Consider the following 20,080-nt stretch of genomic DNA (forward strand, 5'->3'; position numbering starts at 1 on the left):
TTTTCCATTTGAAACGGAAAACAGTACCATTTCTTTGTTGAACTACACAAAACTAACTGCTTCCATCGGCTTAAAATATCGCATTGGTGGACGAATCGCGTGGTGTGGCGGTGCCTCTACTTCGAAAATATATTTCTTTTTCACTATCACTCTCAAGTCCAGTTCGCAGTTTTCTTGTGTAAGATAATACCGAGAAACGAGAGTTTCACTGAAATGTTGCAAATGACACATTTTGTTGCGATGCACCCAGTTTTGGCTGAAATCTTGCCGCCGTATTTACATGAAAGATTACGAACTTTACTTTGATTGGATATTACTTCCACTTTGTAAATAGTTCACCCCTGAACTGAAAACAATACCGTTTCGTTTGACTGTTTCTGAGGAAACGAAACAACAACAAGTTATTTTTGTTGAACAAGTTTACCTTGTGAATTACAAGCGTAACTGGCTGATAACATTTACACCCACTATGTCAATAAATCACTCTGAAATGGAAAACAGTACCATTTCTTCGTTAAACTAAAAAAAACGAACTGCTTTCATCGGCTTAAAATATCGTATTAGTGGACAAATCGCGTGGTCTGGCGGTCTCTCTACCTCCAAAATAAACTTCCTTTTCACTATTACTATCCGAATAGAAGTCCAGTGTGTAGTTTTCCTGTGTATTTTAATACCGAGAAACGAGAGTCTCAGTAGTAATTCCCCATTTTCGAATAAAGCAGCAACTGAAATGTTCGGAACGCCACATTTTGTTGCGATGACCAAATTTCCACCGTATTTACATTAACAGTAGAGAGTACAAGGATAACGTTTATATCAGACGGCAAACGGCAAAGATTACCTCTGATTTTTTATTCTTTTCGTCTAATCCTTAAATAAACCACACAGAAATACAAAAATGTCTCCTACTATTCACTGCAAATACAAATATTTTTACTCTACTGCACAGACAGCTAAAGATTCATTTCTGTCGTTTGACGTAACGTCATGCTTAATCTCACTGATTACGAACTTTACTCTGATTGGATATTACAAATCACTATGTAAATAGTTCACCACTGAACTGAAAACAATACCGTTACGTTTCTGAGAAAAAGAAACAAAAAGGCCTTCGCACCTCCTCGTCAAAAATATCCTTGAACGAGAGATTTTGAAACTAAGGCTCTTTGAACATACTATACCCTTTTCGTGTACTTCAGCTCGAGGAAACCCTGCCCTTCTATGCCCTTTTATATACAACCAGCCTGAAAAAGGACCCCTTTAGGGCGGAGCTTCCCCCCCCCCCGCCCCCCCCCCCCGTGTAGTCAGTCCTTTATAGGGAGTATTCTCCACCCCCGAAAATATTGAAGCACTTCAAGTACTTCGTATAAGCAGAACAAGCAAAGGTAATGAGCCATAATTTTAGCACTTAACTACAGCAAAATCGCCATAAGATGTGTTATTTAAAAAACTGCCGTAAAAGGATAGCATAAATTTGATTAATTTTGTGATTTAGAGGCTATTTCGTAATCGTTGGCAATTACTGCTAAGCGCTCATATTCACAAATTAACTTAGACACAGCCCAAGATTACGAAGTTCTATTCCCCGAAGAAAGCACCACAGGTTATATCGAGAGTGAACTTAACGAAGCGTTACAACAATTCACTTTGTGTTTCTGGATGAAGAGTGCTCTTGTCGGGTGGGCAACCATCTTTTCTCACATGACACCTGACGACAAAAGAGATTTGAGGTTGAGGTGTGGTCCGAAAAGGTACAAATGTCACCTAACTTTGGTAGAAGACCAAAGGTAAGGCTCATTTTTCGTGTGGACAAAAATCATCAATTTTGATGGTTGCTTAGTGAGGAGGTTTACTCACCAACATACAGTTCTTACAGAACTACCCTCACCCATACGATCACACTAATACGAACTATAAATCTGTGACAATCCTGTACATGAAATTCTACTTATTTCTAAAATTTAATTTACTCTCGAGCAGTGGTCGAACTTCTTATTGTAAGAAAATCCAACTTCATCTTTTCCTCAGATTGATTTATATGGCTCCTTTAGTGGACAACATGTGGCACCATATCTGTGTGAGCTTGGAGAACGTTCAAGGTCTCTGGGATGTACTCGTTGATGGAGCCTTTATGGCTCACGGTAGCGCCTGGAGTCAAACTCTGAGCGTTCGTCCTGGAAAACTAGTTGTTGGTCAGTCCCAGGGAGTTTACGGCGGAGGATTTACAGTTGGCGAGTCCTTCACAGGAAAAGTGGCATCTTTGAACATATCGAGCACAAAAATGGCCAATCGTGTGATAAAGGAAAAGGCAAAGTCATGCATTCATGATTTAGGGAATGTCGTAGACTGGAGAACATTTCGACATGGCTTTCATGGGAACGCTGAGATCCTTTCACGGCAAACTTGTACTTCTCGCGGTAAGCGAGAATTCCATACAGCAGTAACTGAGAAAAGTACATGCGTGGTTCAATGATATATATATCCTATATATAGGGAAGAGACTATAATAATAGTTTCTTGGTATAAAATTAACATAGTGTCGGGAGCGTTTAATATATATTATAATTTATGTTATTGCTCTGTACAAGGACTGGTAGGATCTTGACCCCGGTCGTGTGCACAGACCTCACTGTGTTCGGTCTGTAATCACGACCTCGGTCAAGATTCTCCCTTACAGACCTCCTGCTCGGTTAATAAGACCTAAGTCTTGACAGTGGCTGTGTGATAACAGAAGGGCTTCAAATGCTTTTATGTTAATGCAGAAAAATTATTAGTTTCTTCGAGAACAACTTACCCAGTTGTAAGCCTAGCCTGCAGAGTAAGTACCCCATACCGGCAGTCCGAACTGTTAAAAATCTATGTCCTGTTTTGTTGTTCTAGAACAAAATGGCTAAATAATCAAACAAAACCTACCCTACCCTACTCCATTCCACTCCACTCCACTTCAATCCACTCTTCTCTACTCTGGTCTTCTCAAGGGGGGATAGTTCCTCGGGAAGTGAGAACCAGGCTCAATGTAATAAATCGGGGAAGGAAGTTGAGGGAAACATGTCAATGATTGACCGTGCCTCATCATTCAGAGATTACACTTTGTCAACTGGTTTGCATGACAATGGCTGGCATCACCTCTCCCTGACATGGAGAAACACGGATGGAAAGGCGTGTTTGTTTGTAGATGGGATCAAGCCGACGTGTGTAACTAACTACCAGACCGGTCAGACAATCGCTGCAATTGGAAAGTTTGTTCTGGACCAGGAACAAGACTCATTGGGTACAGTAGCTGATGGGTTTATTTGTTATTGACCTTGCATGAGGTCCGTTCTGGAGAGATATATGTCGAGTTCTTTTTTTCTTTCTGTCGTTCTTTTTTTGTTTGTTTGTTTTTCTTTTTTTCTTTTTTCTTTTTTCTTTTTGCTGCGACTCGCTAATTACAAAAAAGAACGAGACCATTATTTTCTAATACGGACCGATTAAGTTAATAGTATTTGTTATAACGGCTTGTGTAAAACAAAATTCTGCTGACAAATTTATGTGTCGTTGTAAGCCATTCTCGCTAAAAGTGCGCGTGCAAAAGTCAAGAATTCACTGACGTTTTTCGACCGTTTGCAGGTCGTTCGTTTGAAGTGGTTTTAAAAATTCCACTTTTTCGCCTATCATGAAGGAAAATTCTAGTGACTGTACTTAAGAGCAAACAGTTCTCTTTTGTGCAATGTTTTGAGTAGTTTGGACGGTCTGTATTGCAAAATTAGGACCTCTTAAGTAACCATTTAGTATTGGTATCATTTTCATCTTAGACCAGTTTTCCATTGAAAGACATGTACAGGTTATTGATTGTGTGGTGATACCTGTAACAGATGAAAGGCAACTGAGATTTTTTTACTAGGGGTTGAGAGACAGGGGTGGGGGTTGACTTCACTTTTTCTCATTGGGCTGTCAACGGTGGAGCCAAAAGGCCTGAAAATGGGTTATTTAGACCTTTTTTCAGTTCAGTTTATGTTAATCCTCTGTTGTACTTTCTGTGCTCCCGAGTCTACTCAATGTAGTAGTAAGAAAACAGAAGGATACTGGCTTACTCTTTATCATGATCTCGATCTTGAAACCTGTTCTAGAGGAACAGGGATTGAAATTCACAAATGGTCGACTGATATTTATCATCCTTCAGCTACAAAAAAATTATTTCAGTACATTGCAGTGTTCATGTATGTATGTAGTATGTGAAACCATAGTTAATAGAGGGAAATGGTTATGAAACCTGGCAAAGTTCTTCGCTGTATGTTTTTTTTTTGGCTACTTTGGGAGTTGACCCTGCACAAAACTTGGCAAAATACAAAAGGTGGCTAGGTGTGCTGATACAACTATCCAATAGAAGCATTGCCGTTATGTAATAATGCACAGTCTATGATCATACAACAAACGATGTGCAGAGTCAAGGACCTTCCAACATACATCTTAGCCTGTTAGTTTGCTTCTTTGATGCTTATCGGGCCTCTAAACCATTATTCCGTCGATTAACTACGATGAAATGAATGCGTTGGTCCTTAAAAATTTGCGTTCCCTAATTGCTTTTCTTTGTGTGGTTTTGTTTAAAGGTGGTGGCTTTGATTCTGGCCAGGCATATCAAGGTAGCATGAGCCGAGTGAACGTTTGGAATTTTAGAATTACCGAGAAAATAATAAAGCAGATGTCGAGGTGATGTGGATTGGTGAGTGGAAATGTAGTCTCTTGGTACAACTTCAAGAATAACATCTTTGGAGATGTACAGATCATTACTCCTTCATCATGCTCGCTTGTAGGTGGGTCTGGGATTCTAGGAGGGTTGTAGTAGGCTTAACTGTCAACCGTCAAATGGCCAAGACATGAACCTTCAACCGTTACAAACGCAATATTTTTACCATCAACCGTCAAATGAGCAAGCCAATATTAGCCGTGAAATTTCACAGATATCCTCAAGAACTAAAGGATTGACTCAAATAGGTTCAAGTTATGCTGTTTATAAATGATTCTCTGGAGCAGGCTAGTAATACGTCCAGCGGTAACAAAGGTGATAAAATTAAGCTAATTAGACTCGTACTTGCAGCCCAAAGACCTAATTTTTAACGCGCGAAAAATAGGACTAAATGGATTAATTAAATATGGGCAAAATTGTATCCTTTTATGAAAAATAGCAGGCAAATTTGCGCTTTAATTTCATGTTACAAACGTCATTTCGAAAAATTAGCCGTCCATCGTCAAATGACCTAAAATTCGATCGTAACTCTTCAAAACGGCACTCCACCCCATTGAGACTTTGTTCTAATTTTGGAACGTTGAGACGTTAGGAAATAAAATGGTGACGTAGTGTTTAATAAGTCTGTTTGAAGTTTAAAAATCCTGTTCACAGTCCTCTGAAGCACGATAGCTGCCATCAGTACTGAGTTATATCAGAATAAGGTTCTTTAAGGCCGTGTGTACTAACTGGTGTACACAGGAACTACACTTCTTCTGGCGACTGTTGTTAGTAATGCTGCTGTTTCTGCTTAATACCACAACAGGCCATTTCCGAATTACCTCAAGCCTCTTTCTCAAAGTGAGTTTTGGTGCCCATCCTTTCATATGAAACTGATATTTGATTCATTCACATTCAAATTAAATTCATTTTCATATGAATAACTGTGCACCAGGGCTCACTTTGATAGACAGGTGTAAGGCAACCCGGAAATGGGCTATTGTCCTGATGTAAATAACGTTATGTAAAACGCACCAATGTGTGTCATAGTTCTATAATTCTCTTTTTCAGTGTCCACAGTTCAAGCTAAGAGAGATGACTACTGTCAAAACCGTTACGGCAGTGCATCAAAAGTGGATTGAGGAACAACTCTAAGAGCATTGTTTGATAGCAAACACAACCAAGTTGGAAAAATATGGCGTTGTTTTTATGACGTGGCACTTACTGCAGACTCACACTCAAAGTTGTATGCGTATGACACAGTGGAGAACTCAAAATGCTTGCATACGATTCCGGGAAGGCTGTTGCCTATAAATGATTGAAGGAACACTGCTATTCATGATACAACTGCTGCGTTCTCCCTTAGCAGAAGGAGTCACGTTCTGTAGACGATGAGAGAATAGTATTTAAGAAATAGAAAACATGATCTCCGTATTTCTATGGAGTTTTAATAAAAATCTACAAACGTTCTTTCTAGAAAGCCGTTCTCAGATTGGCTACGCTACTCACTATCTATTCTGTTGTAGATAGTAATTAGTGTGCCAGTGAGCGCTTGTTAACAAAAAGACTGAAAGTGAAGAATGATCATCGCAGTTAATTTTCCAATTTACCAATTTTCCAATTAATTTTACTACCGCAGTTCATATATGAATTATTTCATATAAACTTCACAACAAAAAGACTGTCGCGTCTTTGCGTCTTCGAGTTGTCTGTGAAGGGGATTTAGATAAAGTTCGAAGTTTATGGCACTACCTAAGTTCGTCAAGGATGTTACAACTTCAATGTCGTGGTTATTGACGGTGATGCGCTCATGTGAGTTGTTATTCATCCTTATGATCTGTGTCTTCCCAGTATTGATGTTAAGTCCTAGTTTGGATAAGACCGCTTCAATTTGTGTAATTTTCTCTTGCATCTGAGAGTTAGTGTGAGCCAAAGGTGCCAAATCATCGGTACAAGTCTTCAAGTTGGTCTACAAGGGCCGACTGTATTTGATTCCTTGAATCAATTGTGGTCTCTTTCATTTCCCAGTCGATGGAGAGAAGGAAAAGAAACGGTGATAGCAGACAAGCCTGTCTGAGCCCCGTTTTAACGTTTCAGTTAAACCACCATCATGGAGAATGCTGCAGCTCGTGCATTGCCTTCGTACGTTTTCCTCACTAACGCTATAATCTTTCTAGAAATTCCGTAGCTCACCATATCCCACAAGATATTTCTATCCAGACTGTCAAACACCTTTCCATAGTCTACGAAGTTTAAATAGAGTGGAGACCTCCATACATGGGACTGTCCCATAATTATACAAAGTGTGGCTGTTCGATCTGAAGTTGACCTTCAATCACGGACAAAAGTCTTGGGAAAAATTTACACTTTTGGCGCGTCTGCACACACGCCAGACGCGAATACAACTTCACCCGCCTAACCTCGCCCCCCCCCCCCCCCCAACCCCCATACAATGTTGAAAACTAGTACTTGCAATTTCACCTGATTTTTAACATTGTGTTGGGTGGGGATGGAGGACAGCAACGCGTTTTCAAAGGATATAGCAGCGTTTTTTCAAACTTCAGTTCTAAAACACAGATAATTCGTTGCATTACATAAGTGTCCCAAAAACTTTTGTCCACGATTGCCTGATTTTCACGTCTCGTGGAAATATGCACAATCAGGGCGTTTTTTTTAGCGCTAAATGCGTTTAGAACCCGAGAATGTGAACATCTGAGATTAGAAAGGCATTTCTGAGAACTTTACCCAGCCTTTCCGTATTTTTCATTGGTTTTGGACCGATCGGGAAGGTGTTGATCTCAAATAATCTAGAAACGTTTGTATGTTATGGCAGTGATAACGGCGTCGCTTGATTTGGATACGTAACGAATTGTTTACATTATAATGTACAGTTTTGCAGATACTTCAAGTACTTAAACGACAAATTTGGTATTCAAAGTGAGTACTGTTGCCGAGAACTGTTGAGTTATGCAAATAAGGATTGACCAACTCATTGTCCACAACACTAAAAAAATGTCGCACAATATTGTTTCGTAAATAAATGAAAGAAATGACTTCCACTGGCGGGAAACAACTTAGCTTGCTGATATTTGGTTCGATACCCTTTCGACAAAATTATAGTTTACGATGCTCGCTCATTGCATGTATCACATTCATGATACAGATGACTTTCGGGGTGAAAATCTTCCGTTTTCCTTCCAAAAAAAAAAAAAGACATTTACTCGCTGTTCGACAGAAATTCTTGTCATATGCACAATAATCTATAATGCCTTATGCTCGTTGCTGCCTTGAGCGTTAACCACGTGTGTCCTTTCAAATACCTCACGCGCGAGTACGGGATAGAACAAATTCCGATTTACACCACGCGTTTGCGTTGGGAAAAATGGAAAAGAAAAATGAACAGCTTAAATAAACCACAAAATAGCTCAAAAATAATCTTTGTATTACGATCTATTCACAGAGTCGAGAGGAAACACATTTAGACTGTGTGATAGCAAGTGATATTGTGATATTTCAGTGATAAGTGATATTTTATTTCTCAACTGAAATTCAGACATGTAGACGGCCTGAACCCCGCCCAATTCTCACGCAGCATCTCGTCTACGGCATTCCTCATACGATTTAGAATAATTATATTTGGTACTTTCCCAGCTGTAGACAGAAGCATGATTCCTCTACAGTTCATACCCTAGCTGAGGTGGCCTTTCTCGGGTATTTTGACCGGGATTCCATCCTTCCACTCTGATAGTATACATTCCTGTTCCCAGATCTTTGCTGGGAGACTGCAATATGCTCACTGAGGTGTTAATATCAGTTTTCCGTATCTCTGCAGGAATGTTTTCGGTTCCTGTTGCTTTGTTGTTCTTTGGAGATCTGATTGCTTCTCCAACTTTGGTTTCGGTCTGGGGCTCACAATTTATATCTCCTGGTTGGATGGTGGTAGTATTAGAGGATTGGTTGGCGGAGGCCTATTGAGAAGTTGTTGAAAGTGCTCTACCCATCTGTTCCTCTGATCTTCAGTTGCTGTAAGTAGGCAACCGTTTAAATCTCTAATTTAGTGGTTGGTCACCTTACACCTACTCGATATTTGTCATGTTGTGCAATATAGTTTCTTCATATTGTGTTGACCGGCTGCCGTCTCCGCCTCTTTCGCTAGGTCCGGTCGTTAATGTACTTTCTCTCATCTTTTCTTACGCTTCTCTTGACATCCCTGTTTGCTACTGTGTACTCGGCAAGGGCTCTCTCTTTCTGCACTCTCAAGTTGTACGTGCTCTTTTCGGGTTCTCCTTCTTTGATCGTTTCTGAATGATCTTAGAGAGAGTATGATTACATATCCATGCTTTGTGTTGTTACTTCTTTCGACCCAGTACTGTCTAACTGATCTTCTTAGTTTGAGTGGCAGTTTACCAATTAAGAGATGGTGGTCTGAGCTAGCATCTGCTCCCCTCATCATTCTGACATCTAGTAGTGTCTTGATATGCAGGGGTGGTCTATCTTGAGTTGCATGGTCTGTTTCCAGACTTGCAGGAAGGCCCGTTCTACGCTACAAGGACGTCTGCAAATCGATCCGGCAGGTTGGGAGGTAGTGGCTGAAGACCGCAGGGAATGGAGAAGGACCGTACCGTGAAGGCATGTGTCCAGAGGAGCGAGCTAGAGCTGAGGAGTTGAGAGAACATCAGTGGGAAGAGAGGAGGCCAGAGAGCAGATTCCCCGCCCTCAGAGCCAGGCGCGACTCTCACCTGCAACAGAATTGGCCTATATACAGCCACAGCACGCGCTGCAACTCAACCGCAAACTGACTCATGGCGCAGAGTTCCACTGTCTCCCGAGACAGACGGATGCCAACAACAGGGTTAGACGACACCCAAGTGGCGTTGTGTATTTTTTTTTTCTGAGGGAAAGCGGATCATCCAATTACGAGCTCGTCCTCTGCACATAAGTCCGGAAATCTCTCTCCATTATTGTTCATGTCACCTAAACCATTTGTGCCCATCACTTCTTCATAACCGGTGTTACAGCTTCTAATCTTGGTATTCATGTCTCCCATTAAGATGGTCAGACATTGAGCCTTGAGACGATGAGCCTTTCATAACACAGGTCTTTCACCTCCTCGTTAGCATCATTAGTAAGTGCATAATACGTGATAAATCTGGTGAGTATCCAAAGCATGATAGAGATCTCCAGCTCATAATCTAGTTATTAAACAGAAACACAATTCTAACCCGCAATCATCCATAATTTTTCCTTTTGGCTATTTTCTAAAAGCTTATAAAATTCTTAATAAAAATTGAGCTCAAAAGATACTATTACTTACCAGCCAGAGTCAGAGACGGAAATACAAACGTAAGGAAAGGGGATCGGAATTTCCCTAAATCGCCAAATTTCAACTACAGTGGAAGCTCTCTTAACGGACACTCTCGTGAGCGGACAGCTTCGCACGTACGACCCCCTTCACAAAACCCCGTTTGAACTCCCATACAAACTCTGTATTTACTCATTTCTGCAGGCGCACGTTTTCGTAAGCGGCAGCGGACACTTTGAGTGCTGGTGACTTAGACATTTCCTTTGTTTTTAGTCTCCCGTAAGCGGACGTCTGTTAGTTAGTACTGCATTTAGAATTGTCCTGAAATTCTAACTCGTCCGAGTGATAAAATTCACTCTCAGAGTGTTCCTCCTCGTCACTCATTCTCAGCCGCTATAATTTTCAGACCAAAAAAAAAAATCGATGGTTTGTTAATTACCTTTTGCTTTGTTTTCGCAAGCCCGTAATCGGCCCGTGGGCATTACGGGAGAATAATGGCCCACAATTCAGTGACAATTAGCCAATCAGAGCGCGCGTTATATCGCCTACAAACACAAGCCATATAATAATTATTAACCCTTTAGTCCATGGGCCAGACCACTTTTCGGTACTAAACCTAAGGACAAAACCTAAGTGTTTTCAGCTGATACTACTACATGAGGTGTTTTCAAATTTGTATGATAGCCTTTTTGAATGAGTAGCTTTGCGTTAGATTTTTTAATTTAAAATTTCGCAAAAAAATGGCTTCAACATGGAAACGAGGCTCAGAAGAAGATCCTCTAAATATATGGTCACAATCGTTTTACAGTACTTTAGATATTTGAAAAAAAGGAAAACATTTGTATTTCTCCTCGAAGTTGTTAGAAGTAGAAATTTGTGTCAGGATTACACGAAAAACTAAAAAACAACCAACGGTGTCATTCACATTGCATTATGGGTAAATCCAAGATGGCGGCATTCTTGACAGGTGTGTAGGGATAATTTGTGCTAAAATTTTGGTTCCTTATAGAAACGAGAAATGTTCTAAGGGGATAAATAAACAGTGAGCATTTAGGTAAACATTTGGAGAAATCAGTTAACTAAATATTAAGCTGATAGTGTCGATTTTTGACAAGAAATTTACAGACCCTCGAAATATACGAAAGGTGTAGCAGTAGATGACATAATGAGAGATTTTGAAAAATATGGAGTTTGAAATGCATCAAAAGGAAAATGATATTTAACAATTATTCCATGAGCGCGCGTTGGATATGAGATGGTAAATAGCCAACGAGGCTCGTAGGGCCGAGTTGGCTATAACCAATCTCATATCCAACAAGCACGAATGGAATAATTGTTTCATTAAATTCGATGCTTTTGTATTCTTGGAAATATAGCTTAATTTTATTTAGATTTTAATTTTACAAAACGACCGGAAGTCGATGTGACAAAAACAACAACAAGTGGGAAATCACATGACATGCGCGCCGTTTGTAAAATTAGTTGAATGAAAAATTTGAGAGCGAGGCAAGCGAATTTGCTGAATGAAATTGCAATCAAGTAAAATTCAAGAAACGTCTATCAAATGAAGGAGATTTAACCTTGGTCAGAAAGTTTGAAAAGCGTTCAAGTTCGCGTCATGGAGAAGAGCCAAATAATTGTGCACTTGCACATTGCCATTGTAATAATGCTACGGAAAACTTTGATCGCCATGTGACACAGACGTTGTGCCAAAATTACTCTCGACAAGATCTCTCTCAGGATTCCCTTGCTTTAAAAGCCTTGGCATTTCGAGCTGTATGTGTGGAGTTCATTGTTGGTCAGTTTTAGAGTCAAGCAGAGAAACTATTTTAGCGTCAGATTCATCTTCAGAATCTCCGAGGCCACCTGGTGGTTTTTCGTGGCTGGTAAAGAACCGGGCTTACTTCGGTTCAGCTCAAAACACTCAACTCCTTGAGGTGTTTTTCGCAAGGACAGAATTGTTGGCGCTAGCTGTCGTTGATTCTCTCGTCGTCGTCGGCCAAAAAAGAGACTGAGATGAAACTAGGTCGTCCTCTGTAGCTGTGCGGGATTCTTGCTCTCGGCTGATCCGAGCTTGCTTACTCGAACAGTTTCCTCATCTGGTCATTGGAAACTGGTTTCTTATGGACTACGCCGGTAATTATGCCTGTTTACCTGCGGCCTTTTACAAATGCATATGCTCTTATAACTTATTTGCCTGGTCAGAGATAATGGAAAACGGTTTGTTGTGCGGCGGCGTGCGAAGGAAATGATCAACTGGCGGCTTTAATGGATTTAATCAATGAACTTTTGCAATTTACGTGTCATCTTTCTTCCTCGCAGACGAGTAAAAACACTTCAACTGAACATTCAGTTCTTCTTTTGACATTTCTTATGTCGGTTTCGAAAATTTGGTGCTACCAGGACTAGCAAGCCATTCTGTTCAAGTAAAATCTGTTTTTGTTATATAATCTTCATGAATGCGTAAAATCTCGCCGGTCATATTTTAATTTTGCAACTTTAAGGGACACTTAAATATTCTTATCTCGAGCTTTGTGGCTTTTTTGTTGTTACTGGGACGGCATTGTCCATAATTCCCTCTATTTCCTGTGTAGATAGCTCACCAATGTGATTTTTTTTCATCCATTTTCTTTGTCGACGAAACTTCGCTTCACGCGAAAAAGCTCATGCCGAGCGACATTTGCCGCTTTCATTTCCATATAAGGTCAAACGCAGGTATAATGGCTGGTAACCGAGATCCAGTGAACCAATCAGAAAGCTAGAATTGCATTATCCGAGGCTGAGAATTTAATAATAAATAATTGTTTTTCTTTGATATGAGGGTCATTTCATACATTGCTAAAGATGATTTCATTCATATATAGTGACTAAGCCAATTTACAATGACCAGTGCGGATGGTCTTTTGTGCTGCTTTTGTTGTTTATATAAAATCATTTTTGGTGAAGAACGAACACCTGAATAATTAAATACAAACTTCAGCGCTTAAATTAAACCGGTTTAAAAATGGCTTTTTGAAACCTTTAAGTCTTTATATTGACGTAGAACCTTGCATGACTGAACAGTTGACACAAAAGGAGGAAATTTGACGCCTGAAGAACAAAACATCGATCAAAAGCGATCACGTTCAGAACAGAGTAGTTGTGCATGAACTATTCACTGTACTGACGATGATACGGAACTAGTTAGACCAAAGGATGAGGAGTCCTGAACTACACTTGTAAGAGGCGAGCAGCTGCTGGTCGTAAACACAAACACCTTGATATTGCTGAGACATTAAATGAAGGAGAAATCCCAACATTTACTATCAAAGAAAATGCCGTAGCGTGTTTACCATGAAAAAGCTCTTGGAAACAATTTCAAAGCAGCAAGCTGAACTGACTACCAACAACCAACGGCAGCTAAGAGGACCTCGATCCAACAGTCCCCTACCACCAGCACAACTTACGAGCATGTCTGCGTATTCTGTGAAAAGAAGTATCTTAAGGAACAAGAAATCGGGAACCCTTGGAGCAAGGCAGAGATTTGCGTGCAGATCACTCAATTAGAAAATCAGCCATGGAAAAGAAGGACCGCAGGATTCTCGCAATTGTGTCGCGTGAAATCGTAACAGCTGAAGCTTGTTACCACAGGATATGCTACAAGGGCTATACTAGGACTGAGGCAAGTCCCACTGGGGCTTCCGATGGCTGTGGTGAATCGCTGAGAAGATGAGTACGCTAATCTCAAGTCAGAAGCATACCAGATGCTTACATCACATGCTTACATCAGATGATTACATCAGACCGAATGTTCTTGCAAACGAGAAAATAATCAGATTGACTGAAATGACAGAATTACTTATATCATGCTTGTCTCACGTCTTTGGTTGTTGAAGAAATCAAGTTATCCACAAAGAAGCACACCAGACAGAATCTTCAGGCGGAATTTGGCGATGTCCTCTTCTTTGAAGATTTGTTAGAAACCACCAGTGTCTTCATAGTTCTCGCCAATTTGACTCACTTCATGTAGTCAAATACATAACAACCCTTCTTCTGGAAAAACAGGACAATACAAGCCAGTCTTCTCGGAGCTCAAATATACACCGGGCTGCTATTGACATTCGCGAAGCTATTCAAAGAACAGGAAACAAGATGTCATAGTCTCCACGCCCTTCAGATCTCGCTAAGATCGCAATGAATGTTCCCAAAGAGCAGGGTTCGTTCTTGCAAACATATCTGACTGAATAAAAAGAGTGCCGGGTCAGATAAAAACTGTCATCCAATAGTGCAGAGGTTGATGAAATCGTTCGCCCAAGATCTGATGCTTGGAGTGAGCAGAGGAAAGATTAAGCCATCCAAACAGATCCCTCTTCCCCATGCTATGAAGTCCCTGACAGATAACGTTGAACTCATCCAAATGCTTAATCGTTGCGGCCACGGAATCGCCTATTCCCAACTTAAAGAAATCAACACTGCACTGTGCCTTAAGAAAATGACATCAACAAGTGAAATCCCATTGCCAGATAACATCCAGCCTCATGTTGTCACTACTTGGCATGGGAAAACATTGACCGCCTAGATGAAACGTTATCGGGTGAAGGAACATCGCATAGAGTAAATGGAATAGCGGTGCAGGCATTTCGGACCACAACTTCCCCCAGAACCATCAACGCAGATAATTCAGACCAAAAAGAGGAGTGTCGAGGCACTGGATGCAGAAAAACTTCCCATTTACAATGCAGAAGATGGTTGCGGTCCTCGTTCTAGAAGATTTGTAGAAGTAACCCGCCAAAAAGCTCTTGAAAACGCACGAATAGAAAACCTTTTGTAAATGGGTCTTAGTGCGACTACATGGGGACGCATCCGAACACAAGGTGCAGCAGTGGAGGAAACTCCTTTTGAATCCAAAGAATAAAAGGCCTTTACAGAGTTTGTGGTAAAGGGGTGGAGACGGGATTAATACAGAACAAAGTTGACAGGCAAGGTCACTTTTCGTGCGAAAGTGACTGTTGCGAGGTTACCTCACAAGCTGCCAATATAGTTGAAGAACTCAACTCCACACAGGAAGAGGCTGATACCAGGCTTATTCTACATGCAGCTCATGCAGCTAAATCGGGCTACAAGGCGGTGGCTGTGGCATAAGAAGATACAGACGTATTCTTGCTTTGCCTGGCGTTTAATTGCTTTATTCGGCATCCGTGTATGTAAAGTGTGGAGCACAGACAAGAACTAGATATGTCAGTATCTGCAGTGTGGTGGCAGCCGTAGGAGAAGAACTTTGCAAATACCTAATTGGTATGCATGCTTTCACTGGTTGTGACAGTGAGCGCCTTCGATGGAAGGAAAAAGATAACAGCCCTACGGCTTGTTAAGCAACAGACATCTTACCAAGAGTTGTTTAAGTAGCTGGGGATGGAATGGATTCTATCAGATATGCTTTTTCAGAGCCTTCAAGAGTTTAAATATAAGCTCTACTGCTCTCAACCAAAAACTGATAACATTAATGAGCTGAAGTACAGGTTATTCTGCGCCAAGAAGGGTAACATCGACTCCACCCAATTACCACCTTGTGCTGACTGCTTGTTCAAGCATGCGGCTCGCGCAAACTTCCAAGCAGCCATTTGGAAGCGAAGTCTGCAAAGCTGCCAAGGGACACCATCGCCATTGGTTTTGGCTGGCGCGAAGACGGTGTTCACTTTGCCATTGACTGGATAAGCAGTGATCCAGCCCCAACAGCCGTGCTACAACAACTGTCTTACTCGTGTACAAGGTCATGTCAACTTCCTACCTGCAGTTACCCGGCAAATGGTTTGAAGTTCACGGATGTGTGCAAGCTATTAGACCACGACAACAGATGTGAAGATTCTATCGAGGAGTTTGTCTCAGATGACAGAGAAGAAGACGAAGAAATCTAACTTTAATTATCAATGTAACACATGTACAAGCATTTTCTTATATCCTGAATAATTATTCATGTTTAGCATTTGGCAAGTTTAGCCATGGAAACCATCCAGGAACAATTTCTTTAAGTTAAAACTACGTTGTTGACATAAGCTCTGAAAACGTTTGAGATTTTCAATAACTAAATACCAGTGTATGTAACATGATTGTATTTGCATTTGCTTATATTTGACCAAAGTAATCACATTTGTACCAGTTCTATCTGTTCAGCCCAACCGAGTCGTTTGCAATTGATCACGTGACAAGCCTGGTATAGCTACTCATTTGACATGGTTATCATATACCAAACTAAGCAAGAGGAGTCAATGTAGTTTAGAACGAGCGTTCGAAAGTAACCAGTGCAATTTACACGAGCACTTTCTTTTTTTTTCACATTTTCCGTCTTATTGTTCATATTTATAATTTGACAAGTGTTGCCATGGAAACCATATAGGGATAATACCTGTAAGTCATATATCAGTTATTGGAATTAGGTCTAAAAACTGCGTTTGAAGTTTGCAATAACCAAAAATCGATGTATGTAGCATTTTCAGGTTTGCATTTAACTGTTATTAGTCATCTTTTTACCAATTCTGCTTATTCAGCCAAACCGAGTGACGTCATTTAATCACGTGATAATCCTAGTAAAGCTACTCATTTGGCATGGTTATCATACACCAAAATAACCCAGAGGAATCAATGTTGTTAAAAATAAGTGTTACAATTTGTCCCTCGTTTTGGTACCAAATGGCTCTTTCCAGGGTGCTGGCCCATGGACTACTTTGAATACCAAACTTTCGCCAAAAAATACCGTTTTTAACCGTTTAGCCGGGTTTTTGAGCTGTCATGACGGTAAATAAGCCTAATTTCTGCTAAGAAAGCTTTTTTTTTTTGTTTTTTTTAACTAAAAGGAGAGATTTTTCGAGGATTAAGTACAAAATTGAGCAAAATTTCAATTCCGGGCATCCGCATAAGCCAAAATTTGGACTTAATTGCCATTAACCGTTCTCAATTTTGTTCGTTGCCCCGTTCCTTTCTGCTTTTCTCGGTCCTTTTACACTGGCTACCTTTTGCATTGTATGTTCTTTCTGGCTGCCGTGAAAAGTTGGATGTTAATTACGGGCGAAGCCTAGAAATGGACCTTGATCAATGATAGGCGTAGTGGACCATTTTACCACCGTTTTTGCACCAAAACTGATAACGTTGTTTTTCGACTTGCGACATCGGAATGTCGTCGATATCTAAACCTGACCATTGTGCGGAAAGGCCTAGCCTAGTACTACTATCTGCTTATCAAGAATATCAGGTGATATTTAAATTGTGACGTCACAAGTGGTACAAAGAGCACGACCATTAAGTGGCCGTATATGGCTACTTGGACGTCAAAGGGTTGACCAACTTTCGGCCTCATGTTCTTAATCCACTTGTTCTTATATACGGGTGTTTACTCTAGCATACAGTCAAATCTCTCAGCGAAATAAACTGATTTCCTTTAGGTGATAGCTTTAAGCGTTATTGAAGAGTACCTACAGGTGATATGAGAAATATTTAAATTCTCTCAAATTTACATTAGCCTTCAGGCAAGTGCAATTTTAAAATTACCTCTTGAGGTGGAGGGGGCGAGGTTGTCGAAAGAGGGGGGGGGGGTACTGTAAATATTTGGCTCCATACAAACATACATACTTACTCTTAATTTAAACACGGTAGAAACTTAGTTATATTACAAGACTGATAAAAAATGAAAATAACTGATTTACATGTTAGCCGTGTGGGAGTGCGAGGAGGACATTAGGTGATTCATGTCAATTTTAAAGTTATTAAAAGATCTAATGGCTCTGATGTTAGATGGAAGGCTATTCCACAAATGTGCCTCACTGTAGCAGAAACTACGCTTAAGAAAATCGATATGGGGCTTCGACAGAGCTAATTTTCTTTTTCACTATTGTTAAGTCCATAGTCCGTGCTGAAGGGTTTAAATAGGTCTTTCAGATACTTTGGAGTCTGATCGTTCATAATTTTATTCATTTCAAATTTGCTCTTTCCTTCTGATATAGAAATTATCCTATCCTAGCTTACCGCGGATAATCAGACTTATTTAATAGGGTAAGATATACTACCTAGCAATATGTGTTCTTGAGAATTTGAAAGCACTTAGACAGTACAATCCAAGTCAATTTACATGTGTAATGAAGCTTTAACAATTTTGTTATGTCTTCGAACTCTGAATGAGGAGGGGACTGGAGCAGGGCGGCGGGGTGGAGGGGCGGTAGCAGAGAGGGCTGCTTCATTGGATGGAGCTTCATTGAAATTGTACGACCAAGTATATTGATGACCCTGTAAAAACAAATGAAATGATTATGCAATGTCATGATTAGCGCTTTCCCGTTTTTTTGTTTTTGTTTTTTGTTTTTTGTTTTAATTTATCTACTTGCAGCTTTTCAACGGAGAAAGGTGTAATTAAAATATGTCGAGGTAAATCTTTAATTTGCAAAATTATTTGAATATAACCTCCAAAATGTTCTAAGGTTAATTTAGTGTTCATGTTACAGAAAAAAAAATAGGTGTAAGCCCTAGTTTGGTTGTTATTTGGATAGTCACACCAATATTTTAAACTTAAATGTAGAGCAGCCACGACAAGGCATAAAAACGGTCTTATGCTTGAAAGTGTAAAAGGATCCTAAGGCTGAAACTGAAACAGGTAAGAACGCACCGAGCCCTCTATTAATATGAAACAATCCAGTGTTTATAAAGGGAAGACACTAGAAGACATAGATATCGAGTGTTTTTAATGCAACCGTAAGAAAAACTCTCAGGGTGCTTAACTGTTTGTAACTGTTTGTATGGATTTAAAATTCCAGTCGACAAGTGTGTAACCTTATTTGTCTTACTTCTTGAGATAGTTTACGATATTAGATTTTCTGTTTAAATGGATAGTGTTGGGTGGAATTTTCATCCTTGACGGAAACATCTACCGTCTACATCTACATCTACTGGGTGCCATGTCTAAAAATAACTACAGAGGGAATACCTTGCGAATAAGAACCTGTATGTGGGCTAACTCTTTCAGATGTTCCCTTCATCATATCGAGTGCACCAATCAAGAGCGAGATTTACGACACTCTCACATCCCAATAAAAGGGCTGAGAAATATTATTTAGATTGCAAAAGTCCAAAGTATCTACAAATTATCATTTACATCTTTAGCAAGTAAAATTTAAAAAAATTAAGTGGGTTATGTTCATTACAAAATTAAACTTTAGGCTAAGGCCCCGTCCACACTATGCTGGGGGAAATTGGAAACGGTGTTTTCACTCTGAAAACTCATCAAATGTCCACGAAAAAAAAAAAAAAAAAAACGGAACAATCGCCGGACATTTTGGATTTGTTTTGTCGAAAACTCTCACAGCGAAATCACATGATAATCGTAATTGACTACATCGTTCTCGAAAAGCTCTGTTTTTAAAGTGTTTTCCGTCCACACGAAAAGTTTGCTAAGATCTTGTTTGAAAAGCTTCCTTTTCGTGATGGATCAGGTGGACGGTAGGCCTAACCGTAGAAATAAAACTGCGTTTTAAAATTTCTCCAGCGTAGTGTGGACGCTGCCTAAGCATTGAAGATTGAAACATTGGAATTCATTTGCATGGGCTTACGGACCGGAGGGACGGGGGGAGGGGGGGGGGCTGCAGCCCCCTCCAGTTTCAGATATTTTTGAAATTTTTGGGCAAAACGCTGATGATTCGGACAAAAGTACTCGGGAAACTGAAAACATTCCTAAAGGTTGTTAAGGCCAGGCTTGTAGGCTACTTTTTATGACGTTTGCCTTGTCAAAATGGAGTTGAAGTCAAATGATACACGGATCTAGGTACTCTGTTTTGGAAAAGCCATATGTCGTTTAATGTGTATCGTGGAAATCCACGAGATGGATATTACTTCCATCAACAAAACAACGACGAAAGAATCAAAGCAAACGAAGACCAAGACTTTTGTTTTGTTTTGTTTTGTTTTGTTTTGTTTTGTTTTGTTTTGTTTTGTTTTGTTTTGTTTTGTTTTGTTTTGTTTTGTTTTGTTTTGTTTTGTTTTGTTTTGTTTTGTTTTTTTGTGGTGGCTTTGAAAAGAGCCGGTTTGATTGGCTCCACAAAAAGCCGTTTTAAAAT

At 40.1% G+C, this 20,080-nt stretch overlaps 1 protein-coding gene across 1 annotated transcript; it reads left to right on the forward strand.

Moving 5' to 3' along the window:
• The first annotated feature begins 471 nt into the window (after window positions 1-471).
• Window positions 472-6,202, forward strand: LOC145460366 (C-reactive protein 1.1-like). The gene is made up of 2 exons (XM_081445149.1): window positions 472-3,271; window positions 4,590-6,202. Exons 1-2 carry the CDS (start codon window positions 3,049-3,051, stop codon window positions 4,691-4,693), a joined length of 327 nt encoding a protein of 108 aa, XP_081301275.1. The 5' UTR covers window positions 472-3,048; the 3' UTR covers window positions 4,694-6,202.
• Window positions 6,203-20,080: the final 13,878 nt, after the last annotated feature.

This window comes from Orbicella franksi, chromosome 11 (genome assembly GCF_964199315.1).
Source record: "Orbicella franksi chromosome 11, jaOrbFran1.1, whole genome shotgun sequence".
Classification (NCBI taxonomy): Eukaryota; Metazoa; Cnidaria; class Anthozoa; order Scleractinia; family Merulinidae; genus Orbicella; species Orbicella franksi.

Bases quoted from the DNA above. Each gene is read 5' to 3' on its own strand.
- LOC145460366 (XM_081445149.1), top strand. From the start codon at position 3,049: ATGTCAATGATTGACCGTGCCTCATCATTCAGAGATTACACTTTGTCA. The intron at 3,272-4,589 runs GTACAGTAGCTG...TTTTGTTTAAAG, and splicing joins CCAGGAACAAGACTCATTGG to GTGGTGGCTTTGATTCTGGC.